Source organism: Dipodomys merriami, unplaced genomic scaffold, assembly GCF_024711535.1.
Source record: "Dipodomys merriami isolate MVZ:Mamm:240054 unplaced genomic scaffold, mDipMer1.0.p SCAF_2, whole genome shotgun sequence".
NCBI lineage: Eukaryota > Metazoa > Chordata > Mammalia > Rodentia > Heteromyidae > Dipodomys > Dipodomys merriami.
In genome coordinates this window covers 113791039-113807330 of record NW_027203381.1, presented here as the reverse complement: position 1 = coordinate 113807330, position 16292 = coordinate 113791039, and the positions used below count along the sequence as shown (strand labels likewise).

Here is a 16292-nt window from a genome sequence, read left to right as displayed (position 1 = left end):
TCTCCTGAGTAGCTGAGATTATAGGCATGAGCTACCGTGCCCAGCCTGAGGAGGTTTTAAAAAAAAAAAGTAAAAGTAAAAAATAATAATGAAAACTGGGCACGTGGCTCACGTCTCTAATCCTTGCTTCTCAGGAGGCTGAGATCTGAGGATAGTGGTTTGAAGTTAGCCTGAACTTGGAATGTCCTTGAGACTTTTATCGCTAATAGAAGTACTCAGAAAAAGGCAGAATTGGGGCAGTGGCTCAAGTGATAGAGCACTGGTTTTGAGCCTGAGACAGTACCCAGGCCCTGAGTTCAAGCCCCAAGACCTGCAAAAATAAAAATAAAGAATAGAACGTTTTGTTTCATATTCTCCCAAATTAAGAAACTGCTGGCCTGAGGTGTTTCTTTGGTATTGTCAGAAGACAAGCCGCTCCTGTCTGAGAACTGATTGTTCCTTGAATTAATGGCTTCCCTTTTAACCTCGTGTGGGTCAGTTGTTAGTGCGTTGTACATTCCTTAGAATTCATTTCTTCCCACTAGCTATCAGTCAGGCTTTGCCCATTGGTCAGTGCTGCCCTGGGGCCTTCCTGGGCCTTTTTCACTGGAGGCCACCAGTCCCGAGGTGGACAGGAAGGAGCAATCCTGGAGTGGAATTCAGGGTGACTCTTGGAGCCTGACCCTTGAGCTTTCTGCCTGGCTTCCCCATTTAGCCAAGGTTTCAGAGAGGTTTCTCTTCCTCTGGAATAGTGGACATGCCTCAGAGGGCTCACTTTTTCCTCTCCTGTGTCCTGGGTCCATGTTAGGTGTCTGTTGTAAGTGAAGCCTGGTTCTGGATGGCCTTGTGATGTCTACAACCACTCCAGTTCTGGGTCACCAGGACAGGGGCAACTTTCACTTAGTCTATAACACCGGCTTCCCAACAGACCCACCTTGGGCTCCGCCCACCTGACCAGCTTCTTTGGGACACTTGAATCCGTGCTGAGGTACCGGGCCACCGTCATGAGGGCATTTAAGGATATGGGCCGATTCACCGTGAACGAGATGGTGCTTTCCACCAAGGACGTCCTGGTCCTCTTGCACAAGTGGAGTCTCATCGAGAGAGACCTCAAGCTCCAAGAAGACCTGAGAGCAGCCATTGAGAAGTGCCAAGCCAGGGACCTGATGAGTAAGTGTCAGAACCGCCACAGCCCACCCACAGCAGCTGCCATCTCCCCTGCCTGAGGGGCGTTTCCAAAGCTCCCGGGGAGGCCTGGCTTTGCCAGCAGCCCTGCTCTTAGAAGCTTTGAACTTTTAGGTTAAGATCACTTGACCTGCCAACAGCAGGAGAGACTGACTTTGCCTCAGAGGTTTCAGTCCCTGGTCACCTGCAGAAGGTCGTATTCAGGGGAGCCGTGGTAGAGCACAGCCGTCACCTCATAAACACCAGGCAGACAGAAGGCAGCTTGGGGCAAGAAGCACGTCCCCAGTGACCTACATGCTCTTCCTCCTCAGTCCCACCTAAAGTTTCTGCCACTTCCCAAGAACACACGAAGCATGAACTCAGGGCCTGGGCGCTGTTCATGGGTTTTTTCACCCAAGGCTGGCACTCTTCCACTTGACTCACGGCTCCACTTTTGGTGGGTTCTTTTGCTTATTAATTGGAGATGAGTCTCATGGACTTTCCTGCCTGGGCTGGCTTTGAACTGTGATCCTCAGATCTCAGCCTCCTGAGTAGTGAGGATTAAAGACGTAAGCCACCAGCACCCCGTAAGTCAGTAAGCCAGAGCCCTCTTGATCCAACCACTTCCCAGTAGATCAACTTCTTAACACTAATGCATCAGGGACCAGTCCTTGAACATGGGAGCTTTGAGGGCCATTTAGGATCCAAACAATAACACTAACTATCACACCATTTGCTTGTTATGGAGGTAGCTCATGACGAAAAGCTGCTTGTTTCCATATCATTCATACTACGGTGTCGAGAGAACAGACTGGACCCAGGCCTGCTGGACTCGGGCTGTAATGCTGCTGCCCACGGGTCTCTGTTGTGTGTGTGTGTATGTGTTGAGATGGTGGCGGCGGGATGTGGGGGTGGGAGCTGGCTATATTGCTCAGACTTGTCTTAAATTCTGGTTTCAAGCAATCTCCTGCCTCAGCCTCTCACATACAGGAATAGTGGCAGGGGGGTTTGTGCCAGTGTTGTGAATAGCAGAGGGTCTCTTGGAACAGTGCAGGGTGCCAGGACCTTGGAGCCGCCCCTCTTTCTTTGAGGAGAACCAGTGGACATGGGAGACACAAGTCTCACTGCCTTTTTTCCCCTGCGTTTAACAGAAATGCTTAAGGATAAGAACAGGCCCGCCATGCCATCCCGAGCCAGAGGCCCTCGGCCCCGCAAGAAGAGACCTGTGGAGGCAGAAGAGATGGCCAACCCTGAGCTGGATGAATCTGGCTTGCAGACATGCAGGGACCTCGTGAGGTCCATACTGACCCACTGGGAGCCAGTGGTCCCCGGCCCCACTGAGGATCCCACAGATGGGGCTGGTCCCCAGAGTGAAGCACCAATCCCTATGTACACTGCTGTTTCCCTAGTGGTTAGCTGGGTGCTGCGCTCGGTGGCCCAGTGCCCACTCAGCAGGACAGAGGCTGCCGGGCTCCTTGGCTGGCTCAAGAGCCACATTTTGCCACACCCAGTGGTGGTGGCCGACCTTCTCAAGGACAGTGCTGTGAAAAGCAGCATGTTTAAGCTGTATTGTCGCCTGTGCAGTGCTGAGGGGCTGACAGGGCCTGCGCAGGATGTGACCTGCCTGTTCAACACCGTCATGTTGCAGCTGGTTGAGGCCCAGGGCCGGGCAGAGGGCCCCTTCCACCCCGCCATGGAGGCCCTGTGCACTGCCTCTCTGAGTGGGAAGGATGAAGCCACACGAGGTACAAAAGCTCCAGAAATGTCTGGGGGATGGGGAAGGGGAAACCTGTTCCTTAGCCTCCTCCAGTGTGGTGGGGTAGAGTGGTGGGCCTCACCATCATTCTGGTGCCTTTTGGCAGCGAGTGTGAGGAAGAGGAAGTATGCCTCAATAGGATCATGTTATGGAAAAAGGCCCCTCGGGACCACAGAGAGTCCCTTCAGGATTGCTTCCTGCAGAGCAGTACTGGGTGTTCCTTGGCCAGGCAATTGTGCAAGCGAGCACACACCCATTCACACGTGCAGTTTGTGCAGGCCAGTCAGTCGGTGCTCTTAGTTGCCTGAGAAGTGCAGGGAGAGGGAAGGAGTGAGTGGTCCTGGCTTAGATGGATAGAAGAGCACTTGGCTCCTTCCGTCCAGCAGGGTGAGGGATGGGGAGGGGCCGGCCAGCCAGCGGGGAAGGCGAACTCCCCTGGAGCAGAGAATGACCTTCTGGTGTCTGGCCACAGCCAGGGATGGAGTGTGAGCCTGGGAGGCCTCTACCGGGACATTGAAATGACCTGGATGTGCTCACGGTTGGGCATGAGTGCTCAGACCACGGAGGGACCTGACGTGCAGTCCTTTCTCGTTAAGATTTGCATACACTTATCAGAAGGCAGGTACATTTTTAGGTGAATAAAAAGATTGACATCAAAGTTAAGCAAGGCAAAGTTAGTTGGTCTTAACCGTAGACACTGCGGGGGATGCCACAGGCCCCTGGCCACTTAGCAAAGCCAGGATGCCTTGTGGGCAGAGTGAGGGCACATCGTAACAGCCTTGTCTGTCTTCCTCAGCCTCCGCAGCCTTCCTGGTGTCTCTGTATGTGAAGGACGTCTGGCTGGAGGCCCCACGGCCAAACACCCTCATAACCCACGTCCGCATGGTCTGTGAGGCTGCAGAAGACGTGCCAGGTGGGGAGGAGGAGGCCATCATCGTTCTCTGCAAGGACCTGGCCACCTCGGCCTTAGAGGCTTGACACCCGGCTGGTGCCATTTCCCACCCTGCCGACCAGTGCCCAGGCACCAGGTTTGAGAAGTTTGGCTGAGACAGCATTTTCAGAGAAGGTGTGAAATGACCAGTTCAATGCATCAATTTGGTTTTTCAGCAAGAAGAGTTGAAAGGACTATAACTAACTGATCAGTAAATAATAAGCTCAAGGAACCAAGTTGGACACCAGTGGCTCAGACCTGTAATCCTGTCTACTTGGTAGGATCTAAGGATCTCAGTTCACAGCCAACCTGGACAAGAAAGTCTATGAGACTCTTATCTCCAACCAACCAGCAAATAGCCAGAAGTGGAGTTGTGGCTCAAGTGGTAGAGTACCACCCTTGAGCGAAAAAGCTAAGGGACAGCGCCTAGATGCTGAGTTCAAGCCTTAGGGCCAGCAATAAATTCTAAAATAGGACAAATAAGCTCAAGGGGACTGTGTACCAAGTAGTCAGAGCTGTAAGGAATGTGGATACTTCAGGACCCCAACCCTATTCGGAGTTCAAGTAGGCAAAATCCTCCCAGGGGGATTCCTCAAGCTGTGGAATCTTGTGGGTTCTGAACAGACTCCTGACATTAAAGCTAAAATGTAAGGGGGGAAAGTCTGCCATAAAGAAGCCATAACAATATTTTATGTATGCCTCTGAATGAATTCCTGCCAGTTTGCTGATTATCTTATTAAATCCAAGTGTGTTATGCTAACTCCTTAAAGTATAAAATGACCTTGTTGTTATATATCAAAGAGGGGATTTGCATTTTATAATACCTTGATAATAAATGTATAGTTTTGTAAGACTTTTGTCTTTTTTTCATGTTACTAGGCTATTTTCTTATTCCAGAGACATGATGATTATAGGTCAGAATTTGACTTTTAAGGATCACATGCTAGCTGGGTACTGGTAGCTCACGCCTGTAATCCTAGTTACTTGAGAGACTGAGATCTGAGAATTGAGGGGCGAAGCCAGCCCGGTCTGAAAAATCTGTGAGATTCTTTTATTTCCTATTCACCTGCAAAAATCTGGAAATGGAGCTGTGGCTCAGTAGTAGAGTACCAGCCTTGAGCACAACAATCATCTTATGTTAGTAGGTAGTGTCGCTGCTAACAGCACAGAATTTGATAGATATGGGCTGGGAATGTGGCTTAGTGGTAGAGTGCTTACCTAGCAGGCATGAAGCCCTGGGTTCGATTTCTCAGTATCACATAAATAGAAAAAGCTGGAAGAGGCACTGTAGCTCAAGTGGTTGAGTGCTAGCCTTGAGCAAAAGAAACTCAGGAATAAAGCTCAGGCCCCCAGTTCAAGCCCCAGGACTGGCAAAAAAAATTTGGAGTTGAATCATTCCTGTAGATTCTAGGTAGACTCACACCTATGCTGTCCCTGCAAAGGCCAAACTTCCCTTCTCCTTTTATGCTTTGTGTTGCATGTTTATTGAGATATTCACTTACAAGTCCCTTCTGACTAGTGTGCAGAGAGAGGGACTGAGTGGCAGGGCAGGGACTGGGGCATGCAGTGTCACAGGCTCCAGACCTCAACCATCTCCTTTGTTCTAACTCCCAAGGTACTGGGTGTGCCTACTCCCGCCACCCTCTATAGACTGCCTTCAGTCATGGATCCTGGAGATGACATTGCCAGGCAGCTCTGTCCCAGTGCCCCGTGCAGCTTGTGACTTGACTCCCTTTGTCTTTCTGCAGAGCTTTCCTGGAGCTACCCAGGATGGAAACGAGTGGCCTCACAGGTGACAAGGACTTCCGTGCTGTGTTACAGCTTAGTTATTGGAGGACACATTATTATAGCAGCGTGGTCCTTTTTCTCCCTTGAGTTCACCATCATCTTCCTTTCTAAATCCCCGCCCCTGACCATAGCAAAGCCATCCCTGCCTCTCACCCTGTGGAATTGTTTCGTAGTCAATAGGGTAGAAGTTTCATCCCACCAAGAATACAATGTACATTCAAGCCTAATAAATGCAAAACGCTGAATTATAAACACAGCCTCCCTCCAGATCCACAGGTCCAAGTGTTCAACCAACTCCAGATGGAAAATACTTAAAAGAAAATATTGTATCAGTTTCAAACTTGCAAACATTTTGGTGTTTTTTTTTTTTTTTATGGGTGCTAGGACTTAAACTTGGGGCTTCACATTTGTCACCTTGCTTTTTTGCTTAAGACTGGTGTTTTACCACTTGAACCACATCTCTATTTCTGGCTTGCTTTTTTTTTTTTTTTTTTTTTTTTTTTTGCTGGTCCTGGGGGCTTGAACTTGGCCTGCATACTATTTCTAAGCCTCTTTGTGCTCAAGGCTAGCACTCTACCACTTGAGTCATAGCACCATTCCTAGCTTCTAAGTAGTTTATTGGCGATAAGAGTCTCACAAACTGTTCTGCCTGAGCTGGCTTCGAACTGTGACCCTTAGATCTCAGCCTCCGGAGTAGCTAGAATTATAGGTACCCAGCTACTTCTGACTTTCTGCTGGCTAATTGGGGATGACTGTCATGGACCTGGTTTCCCACGCTGACTTTGAACCAGCATCCTCAGATCTCAGCCTCTTGAGTAGTTAGGATTACCGGCAAATGAGCCATCTGCATCTGGCACCAACTTGTTTTCTTGACATTTCTTCGACAACACAACTGTTTACCTAGCATTTATTCCATATTGTGTTCTGCAAGTAATCACAGATCCTGTGTGAACACTAGGTCTTTTTACAGAAAAGACTTGTGTGGCAGTGGACATCCTTGGAGGGTTCTAAAACATCCACGTCCACATGTGGATCCTAAGGGACAACTGTGGCTTAAATGTTGTGGCGGAAAAAGACAAGTTACTTTTTAAATAAACCCATCACTTCCCTACCTGAAAGCTGGTGGTGGTACTTGTGGCTTTTGGGGGCCCTGCAGCATGCAGCCATCTCACTCCCCTGGGCCGGGGCTAGGGCCTAAAGCTCTAGAGCTTCAGGACTCTGAGATCCCAGGTCACAGAAAGTAGCATCTAGAATGGGACACCACTCGGCCTGTCGTCAGGACACGCTGTTCACTTCTGCCACCCTCGGGCTGGAGGCAGAGATGTGATGTGGGTAAGCTGGCCTGGCAGGGCAGATGCTGCCATGTCTCGAGCACTGGGTGTCCCTGGAGGGTGTGTGGGAGCTTTGCGAGCATCCCCTGCATTCTAACAGGTGAGTGAGCAGAAAGCTAAAGCTGAGTAAACACTTATTTTTAATGTATATGTAGTTTATCTACTGACCTGTCTCAAAGCATAAGCAGGTTTAAAGCATGCGAAATAAAAGCCTTGGCAAGCCTTTGCTGAAGACATGCGGCGTGTCTCCTTGTGGAGTGGTTCTTGGCATGGTCACATTTTCTGTTACCTGCGAGCAGCCCGTGTCCCGGTTGGTTTTGATTTCACCAGTTCACTGCTTTGCTGATGTCAGTTCTGTCTCCGAGCTCCCTAGGCTTGTTTGTGACTTCAGCTGGTGCTCTGCGGCTCCCCATCCAGGACCTGTGTCCCAAGGAGAGCTGTGGGGACCACTGGAGGTGAGGCAGAGGGATTCTCCTGCTGTAGTCGCTGGCCAGCACCAGTCTCACTTAGGGGCTCCTCTGGTGTCCCCTGAGAAATGCTCCGGATACAGGAGGGGAGGTTGAGGCTGTGAGTCCATGAGCAGGTTTGGTGGTTCTGGGGATCACTCCTGTGGACCCAGGAAATGGCATTAAAGGAACTGGCTGAGGAAGAGTCCCTAGCTGAGGGCTTTCCTCTGTCATCTCATGTCCGCTCCCCCACCTTTCCAGAGCCCCCAAGGAAGGCCCAGAGAGCAGAGACCCCTGAGGAGGGTCAGCCCAGCTCGCAAAGGCTCCATTGCTGAGACAGCTGAGGGGTTTTATCATTCCCATACTCACCCATTCCCATCCACCTCCAGCCCTACTTGACCTCCAACTTGCTTTCTCTCTGTCTGGATTTGATGATTCTGTACATTTCAGGGAAATGAAAGTCACAGGATGTATGCTCTTTTTTGTCTGGCTTCTTTTACTTTGCATGATGTTTGTTGGTTTGTTTGTTGTTGTTGTTGTTTTTGTCGGTCATGGGGCTTGAACTCTGGGCCTGAGCGCTGTCCCTCAGCTCTTCAGCTCAAGGCGAGCGCTCTACCACTTGAGCTACAGCGCCACTTCCTGTTTTCTAGTGGCTTATTGGAGGTAAGAGTTTCATGGACTTTCCTGCCTGGGCTGGCTTTGAACCGCGATGCTTAGATCTCAGCCTCCTGAGTAGCTAGGATTACAGGTGTGAGCCACCGGTGCCCGGCTGTTTGGGGTTTTTTAAATTTTGTTTTATTTTTCTTTTTTCCATTTCTAGCACAATACTTTTTTTTTGGTCCCTTGTGGGGCTTGAACTCAGGGAGGCCTAGATGCTGTCCCTGAGCTTTCTTGCTCAAGGCAAGTGCTCTATCACTTTGAGCCACAGCACCACTTCTGGTTTTCTGGTGGATAATTGGAGATCAGAGTTTCATGGACTTTCCTGCTTGTGCTGGCTTTGAACTGCAATCCTCAGATATCATCCTCCTAAGTAGCTAGGGTTACAGGTATGAGCCACTGGTGCCCAGTTTAGTAAAAAGGCTTTTTTTTTTTTTTGCCAGTCATGGGGCTTGAACTAAGGGCCTGGGCACTGTCCCTAAGATTCTTTTGCTCAGGGCTAGCACTCTACCACTTGAACCAGCTTTTTCTGTTTATGTGGGACTGAGGAATCGATCCCAGGGCTTCATGCATGCTAGGCAAGCACTCTACCACTAAGCCATTTTCCCAGCTCCTAGCACAATGTTTTTTTGGTTTATAATTATTTTTTATTTTTTTCGGTTGTGGGGTTTGAACTCTGTGCCTGGGCGCTGTCACTGAGCTCTTCAGCTCAAGGCTAGCACTCTACCACTTGAGCCACAGTGCCACTTCTGGTTTTCTGGTATTTAATTGGAGATAAGAGTCTCATGGACTTTCCTACCCAGTCTGGGTTTGAACCATGATCCTCAGATCTCAGCCTCCTGAGTAGCTAGTATTACAGGCGTGAGCCACCAGCGCCAGGCTTAGCACCATGTTTTTAGGCAGTCATACAACCTTAGGGAACCACCATCATATGCGTGGTTCTCTGGTGACAATCACAGTGTTAGATGGCACATGACTCTATGAGATGTAGCATGAATCAGTATGTCATAGTTGTTTTTAATTCCTCCTCTTCAGCATCTGAGTTGTCCAAATATTCCCTTTCCGACTCACCTCATCTGCAGGGTGCCTGGCCAGGACATGTAGAGCAGAATGAGGAAGAGGAGCACCACAAAAGCAGCCAGGCTCACCCAAAACGCAATGACGATGGAATCTGTAGGAGAAGCAGAACGGTCTCCATGTTGGCTTGATAGCAACGTTAACCCAGACCTCAGACCTCAGGGAATAGGGAGCCCCCAGCATTGCAGAACCAGAGCCATGCGTGGAGCTATTCTCTCTTCATTCAGCCTCTTAGCTGGGACTACTGGGAAGGTTTTCCAGTCACAACCTTGGGAAGGAACAGGGAGACCAGGAAGTGGCTTTGGTCCAGAGCAGTTTAAGGTATTATCTGTTGAGGGATAACAGCGAATGGAATTGTGTGGCTCCCCATAAATCAATGCCTGTCTGCTCTGCAGCTCAAAGGAAGAGTCCTAAGGATCCGTTTCCCTCCTTCCCTTTCTTCAGGTCAGGGAGAGGGACAGCCACCAGGGCCCTTTGGTGACTGACCACCAATGGAGCAGCCTTAGGGCCCCAAGAGAGACCTGGAGGAGGACGCATATGGTGAGACCTTCTGTGACCAGTGTACTCAGTAGGAGTAGGGAGGTAGAAAGAACTAGTGGCAGCCGGGCGCTGGTGACTCACACCTATAATCCTAGTTACTCAAGAGGCTAAGATCTGGGAATGGTGGTTTGAAGACAGCCTGGGCAGAAAAGTCCACGAGACTCTTCTCTCCAATAAACTAAACAGAAAAAGTCAGATGTGGTGCTGTGGCTCAAGTGGTAGAGTGCTAGCCTTGAGCAAAAGAAGCTCAGAGATAGAGCCCAGGCCCTGAGTACAAACCCTAGGACCAGCAAAAAAAATAAAAATAAGAAAGGGCTAGTCCCTCTCTAAGGTACAAGGTGTCAGAAAGGACTAGCACTTTAAGTAGCCAACACTGACTGCATTTGTGCCTCCAAAGGGAACCAGAAAACACACTAAAGCTGGTCTTGGGATTCTGGATAGACCCTGACAGTCAGGGGCTCTCTTCTCTGGGGCTTCAGATTGGGAACAAGTGGCTAGGGCTGCTCCACTACAGAGGTTTTCTTGGTGGTCATCTGTGGCTGTGAGCGCGAGGTCTCAGGCTCTTAATTCAAGTCTGCACTTAATGCAGAGCAGGTGGATGCCCTCAGGATAAGACGCCCAAGCTGGGAGAGGTTAGGCAGATGTTTGAGATTACACAAACAAGTACTTAGTAAAGCACCTTCTGCTGGCCAGGACATTGGCCTGGTCTTGTTTTAGCAAAGAAAGGTTTTGTGTTGTATCCAAACAAAAAATATACATATGAATGGGTAAAAAATTGAACAAATGAACAACCATTCAAAGGAATAAGTGGGGGTTAGAGATTTATGAGTATCTAAGCAGAGAGGGAGTGGCGTTCTGGGGGTGAAAATGCTACTTCAGTGCTCAGAATCCATGGCTCTTGGGTTCCAGAACCTCATGAGAGTATTAGCATTCTTGGATGCTCAAATCTCATATATAACACTGTAGTATCTGCATATAACCTACTCACATCCTCCTGTACTCCTTGAAATCCTCTCGCAGTTACTTGTACCACTCAACACAATGGGAATGCCAGGTAAATAGTTGATATATTGTGTGTTGAATAAAGAAAAGAGTAAAATCTGTACATTATGAATGCAATTTTTTTCCAACTAATCTCTACCCATAATTACTGAGTGCTGACTGTATTTGAGAAAAAGGTGCCATCTGTGTCCTCAGCCACAGATGGGTTGAAGCAAAAACGGGTCTTGTAAAAATTGATCTTGGGGCTAGGAATGTGGCTCAGTGGTAGAGTGCTTGCCTAGCCTGCATGAAGCCCCAGGTTCAATTCCTCAGTACCACATAAACAGAAAAAGCCAGGTGCTATGGCTCAAGTGGTAGAGCACTATCCTTGAGCAAAAGAAGCTCAGGGACAGTGCCCAGGCCCTGAGTTCAAGCCCCAGGACTGGCAAAAAAAAATTGATCTTGGATAAGTGAAGTGCTAGTGGTGCACTAGGTCCTTAGGAGGCTGATTATCTGGAGCATTACGGTTTGAGGCCAATCCAGGCAGAAAAGTTCAATAGAATCTATCTCCAAAATAACCAACAAAAGACTGGGGCTGGAGGTACGGTTCAGTGATAGAGCACCGGCTGGAAGGCAGAGGAGCAAAGACCCCAGGCCATATTTCCTGTCTGATCTTCCTCAGCTGAGAAACTGATAGTAAGTAGTTCAGGGCTCCTGAGAAGTGGAAAATGGAGTCCTTCTCTGTGTTCTAAGTTCAAGGACATCCTGTATGTATATATGTATGTATGTATGTATGTATGTATATGCTAGTACAGGGGTTTGAATTCAGGGCTTCACACTTGCTCAGCTAGAGTGCTCCTGAGCCCTCCTCCAATCTTGCTCTTCGCTAGTGAATTAGAGGCAGACTGTTTCTTGGACTTTTCAACCTAAACTGGCTTTTATAACCTCAATCTTCCAGTTTTTAGCCTCCCAAGTATCTAGGATTACAGGCGTGAGCCACCAGTCCCTACATCAAGATACCTCTAACCTTCTCAGCTTTCCTTGAATGAGAAAAGGATCTCTCAGCACTCAGGGGTGAACCTTCATTAAAAAAAGGACAAAGCTATGATTCTTCTTCCAAGGAATATAATGATAGTGAATGTGTTGTATCATTCTCCTCTTTCCACTCTCAAAGAGTTACAACTTGTGTTATGACATTCAAGGTATAAGATAGTAGGTACTTTGGGGAAATGTGGTTTGGGTTTTCTGCAGACATTAGTGCTCTTTTCTTCCCCATGAAAACTGGGAAGGGTTTCAGGTTCTTAGCGCTTAAGTTCTATTCTAAAGAAACAGCCTTGGGGCAGGGCAGCATGGAGCACACCTGTCACCGTACATTTACACTTGGGAGGCTGAGGCAGGAGGATTGTAACTTCAAGGCCAGCCATGGCTACGTTGTAGTGAGATATTTTCGAACAGGAGGAGATGGAGGACCATTTTCTTACACAGCAGATGTGACCCCTCCAAACTCACACTTGGCTGCTTTTCCCCATGTTCAGCAGGAAAGGAGGGGACACCTTGCTTTGGATAAGTGAAATTTAAATTTTCTCAGACCCAAAAGACAACCAGGAGTTATCAGTCCTTTTCTGTACTAAATTCACTATCCTCATGTTCTCTTAGGGGAAAAAAAAAAGACCAAGAAATAACTTTGTTTTTTCTTTTTTCCTCTTCTGCTGAACATTCACCCTGAGTACTCAGAACATTTTGTTCTGAGAAAAAGAACTGTCATTCCTAGGTATCGGAACTGTTTTAACACCCACAGGCTTGTTTTTGTGAAAGGGAGCCCAGTCTGTGTTGACAATAGACTGATGTGTTTATGGAAAATATTCCCTAGCCCTTCCCTTCCTATTCTTTCCTCATCCCTCTCCCCTCTTCTTCCTATCCTCCTCCTTCTTGCTCTCTTTCCCCTTTCTCCACTCCTTCCTTTTCTCCTCCTTTCTACTCTTTCTTTCCTTCCTTTCCCCATTCACAATGGTGGACTATGACCAGGCTTTGAAATACATTCCTACAATCCCAGCTACTCAGTTAGACAGACTTGCAGTTAGAGACCAGCTCAGGCAAAAGTTAGTGAGCTCCTGTCTCAAAAACAAGCTGGGCATAGTCATTTACACTCATAATCCTAGCTACTTTGGAGATAGAGGTAGGAGGATCGTGGTCCAAAACTGGTCCCAGGGAAAAGCACCAGAAAAGTTTCTGAACTATGAAACAGTTGAAACTGTTTTAAAAATGGTAGAGGGGGATTGGGGTGAATTTGATCAAGGTTTATAGCATGCATGTATAGAGGTCTCACAATTAACTCTCTATGTACAAAGAATACATGCTAATAAAAACTAGTAGTAATATATAATAAAGTTCAGTGTTCAAAGAAGAAAGGAAGAAAAGGTTCTGTTATAATCGGTAGTACCAGCTCCTTGGGAGGTAGATTCAATACAATTATCTGAGCCCATTATTTTGAGGCCTGCCTGGACAATATAGTGAGATCTTAAGCTTTTAAAATAAAAAAGAGCCAGGTGCCAGTGGCTCACACCTGCAATCCTAGCTACTCAGGAGGCTGACATCTGAGGATCACGGTTCAAAGCCAGTCAGGGCAGGAAAGACTCTTTTCTCCAATTCACCACCAGAAAACTAGAGGTGGCACTGTGGCTCAAATGGTAGAGCACTCCCTTGAGCTGAGGAGCTGAGGGACAGTGCCCAGGCCCAGAGTTCAAGCCCTGTGACCAACAAAAATACATACATACATACATACATAAAAATAAAAAAGCCTGGGCTGGTGGCTCAGGCCTGTAATCCTAGCTACCCCGGAGGCTGAGATCTGAGGGTCACTGTTCAAAGCCAGCCCAGGCAGAAAAGTCCATGTGACTCTTATTTCCAATAAGCTAATTATTCAGATAAATGGCATGGATATTTACCCTTAACACACAACAGTGGAAGTTACTCAGTTTTTCCCTCCCTAAGGGCATTGTTTACAATAGCAAAATCCTAGAAGCACCCTAAATATCCAGAGATACAAACTTCCAAAAAACCATGTTGCTATTTGCAATATCTTTTTGAAAACAGTGACATGAGGAAACAAGGTAGTATTTGGTTGCTAGGGTTTGAGTACGGGGGATGATCCCGAAGTCCATGTGTAAAGTGAGCTCAGTCTTAGCCAGGTACCGGAGGCTCACATCTATAATCCCAGCTACTCAGGAGCTGAGATCTGAAGATCACCATACAAAGCCAGGTTGGGTAGGAAAGTCCGTGAGGCAATTTCCTCCAATGAGCTACCAAAAAAAGCTGGAAGTGAAGCTGTGTGTCAAGTAGTATCTCCAATAAACTACCAAAACCCAAAACAAAACAATGCTCAGGGACAGTGGCCAGGCTCTATAAACTCAAGCTGTAGGACTGGCATGCGCGAGCACACACACACACACACACACACACACACACACACACACACACACACGGGCAAGGAAGGAACACACACACACACACACACACACACACACACACACACACACACGGGCAAGGAAGGAACAGGGAGAGAATGGCAGGCTAATTCACACACATTTCAAGCCACACTCATTTATATCTGTGTGCGGCCTGGGCAGACTGTTGCTTATTTGAAACATTTACTAAAACTAGAAAATGAATAAATAGAAAGCTAACTGTGCCCAGTGGTTGCAGACAACTGGCTAGCTTACTTGCCCCGCTCTGACTTACATTTGTTGGCTTTTAGCTTCTTCTCATCCACAGGAATGAGGTCCAAGTAGTCCAGGTAGTATTCATAGATATAGTATGGGACAGAGGCGTTGGTCCTGTTGGCCATGATTGCGGGACTGGAAGCCAATGTCTGGCCAGCAGCTTCACATCTGCAGCTAGGCTGAGGCCCTGGAAAGAGGTTGCTCAACTGATTCCAGTAGGAATCACCCAAATGTGTCTGTGGGTCTCCAGACACAAGGCCTGCCCACTTATGAGAGCTGGTTGGCTGGAAAGAAGGTCAGGGGGATGTGCCTGGCCAGTTCAGCACACAGCAGGACTTCCCAGGCTCTTCTTGATAAAACTCCAAGCCAAGCAGAGCTGACTGGCAGAAGAGTGGCCTCTCTGAGGAAGGCCAGGGGGCCAGGCACCCTGCCCAACAGAGCTAGAAAGGAAGATCACTTTGCTTTTACATGAGAAGTTAATAAAACCCTGCTGAAAGCTGAGTGCCCTTGGCTTACATTGAGGCAATGCTGGGTGCTATTAAGCAACCAGCAAATTCCTGGCTTAGATTCAGTATCTGAAGACAGAAGTTGAGGGATGCCGGGATGCCAGCCCTGACAGTGTAACCTTTTTTATGTACACATCACCAATGAATGACATCCAGAGCAGTCCATGGCTTCCGCTGATTACACCTCTCAGCTATTACCTAAGACCAAGCAGGCAACTTCATTTGTTCACGTTGAAAAGTTGTTTATCGGGCCAAGAGCCCACAGGACTGAGATCCTGGGAAAAAGGGCCAAGGGGCCACCTTCTCATTGTGAGGAAGGTCTTCTGTGTCTAAGTTACACACTCACTCTTTTTCTAATATCTCACACAACATCAAGGGGAATATTCTGAATGCTGGAATGAGTGGGACCAAATGAAAGAAGAGCCCTGGGATTTTGCCTTTGAGAGTTAGGAGGCCAAAATACCCAGTGTCTATTTGTTTGTTTGGGATTCCCCACCCTCTTCCATAGTCCTACTTCCTAATGCTATTGGTTTAAGTCTACACTGCTGTCAATGATATGGTGACTGTCCATCTTCCCAGCTAACTTGAGCCCTGCTGATTTTGGTCAGGCCACTGGGTCAAAGTGCTGTGGGCAAGCTGGCTCTCCTTGCTCATTCAGTTGACTGGAGGGGTCCGGTGAGCCCTTGGGCTGACAAAGGGAGGAGCCAAAAGGTCCAATGGAAAGGCTAAGCCAACTCCTGTTCCCGTTATACTTTGGACACCACATGAATGTGGAAAAATTTCCAGTTTTCTGTAGAACTGTAATGTCCACAATTTAGCTTCATCCCCCAGAATGTGTGTGCATAGTACACACACACACACATGTAACCATCACTCAGATGAAGATAGGAAGCATACCCAATATCTCAGACTCCTGATCAGCACCTCCACCCTCACTTAGTACCAAAGAAACTGTTATTCTGACTTCTGTCATCATAGTTTTGTCTATTTTTGAACACAATATAAATGTAAGGATAAATACAACCTAATATAAAAATCTTCTTTGTGTGTGGAGCTTGAACTCAGGGCTTGGGCTCTGTCTCTGTTTCTTTTGCTCAAGGCTAGTACTCTCTACCACTTGAGCCACACCACCAGTTGTGGCTCTGAGCAATTTATCGGAAGTAAGTCTCACAGACTTTTCTGCCTTAAGCTGAAGAGCTGAGGGACAGTGCCCAGGCTCAGAGGTCAGCCCCACTACTGACCCCCCCCAAAAAAAAACTAAAAAAAAACAAACATGATCCTCAGATCTCAGCCTCCTGAGTAACTATGATTACACGTATGAGCCACCAGTGCCCAGCTTTATAAAAATCTTTTGTATCTGGATTCTTTCAGTCAAGATGTTGCATTCTGCAGTCACTTATTATTATTATTATTATTT

The 16292-nt window shown here is 47.7% G+C and overlaps 2 protein-coding genes across 3 annotated transcripts in view; one reads left to right on the top strand and one right to left on the bottom strand.

The window, feature by feature from the left end:
• Urb1 (URB1 ribosome biogenesis homolog) overlaps nt 1-4828 on the top strand; it is a 63915-nt gene extending 59087 nt beyond the window's left edge. For both annotated transcript variants that reach the window (XM_070030563.1, XM_070030564.1), the window contains 3 exons: nt 908-1149; nt 2295-2888; nt 3696-4828. In XM_070030563.1, the coding sequence (XP_069886664.1) occupies nt 908-1149; nt 2295-2888; nt 3696-3877 (1018 nt within the window). In that variant the 3' untranslated portion in view covers nt 3878-4828. The remainder of the gene's footprint in view (nt 1-907; nt 1150-2294; nt 2889-3695) is intronic.
• A 2243-nt stretch (nt 4829-7071) lies between these two features.
• Mrap (melanocortin 2 receptor accessory protein) lies at nt 7072-14602 on the bottom strand. Its single transcript, XM_070030566.1, has 3 exons — nt 14389-14602; nt 9124-9223; nt 7072-7556 (listed from the first exon to the last, which is right to left on the bottom strand). Exons 1-3 carry the CDS (start codon nt 14492-14494, stop codon nt 7337-7339), a joined length of 426 nt encoding a protein of 141 aa, XP_069886667.1. The 5' UTR covers nt 14495-14602; the 3' UTR covers nt 7072-7336.
• Between the last annotated feature and the right edge of the window lie 1690 nt (nt 14603-16292).

What these genes read in the sequence shown, in the direction of transcription:
- Mrap (XM_070030566.1), bottom strand. Translation starts at nt 14,494, where the DNA reads ATGGCCAACAGGACCAACGCCTCTGTCCCATACTATATCTATGAATAC. An exon ending in GAAGCTAAAAGCCAACAAAT is followed by an intron (nt 9,224 to 14,388) that starts GTAAGTCAGAGC and finishes CTTCTCCTACAG; the next exon opens with ATTCCATCGTCATTGCGTTT. An exon ending in CCAGGCACCCTGCAGATGAG is followed by an intron (nt 7,557 to 9,123) that starts GTGAGTCGGAAA and finishes CTGGGTCCACAG; the next exon opens with GAGTGATCCCCAGAACCACC.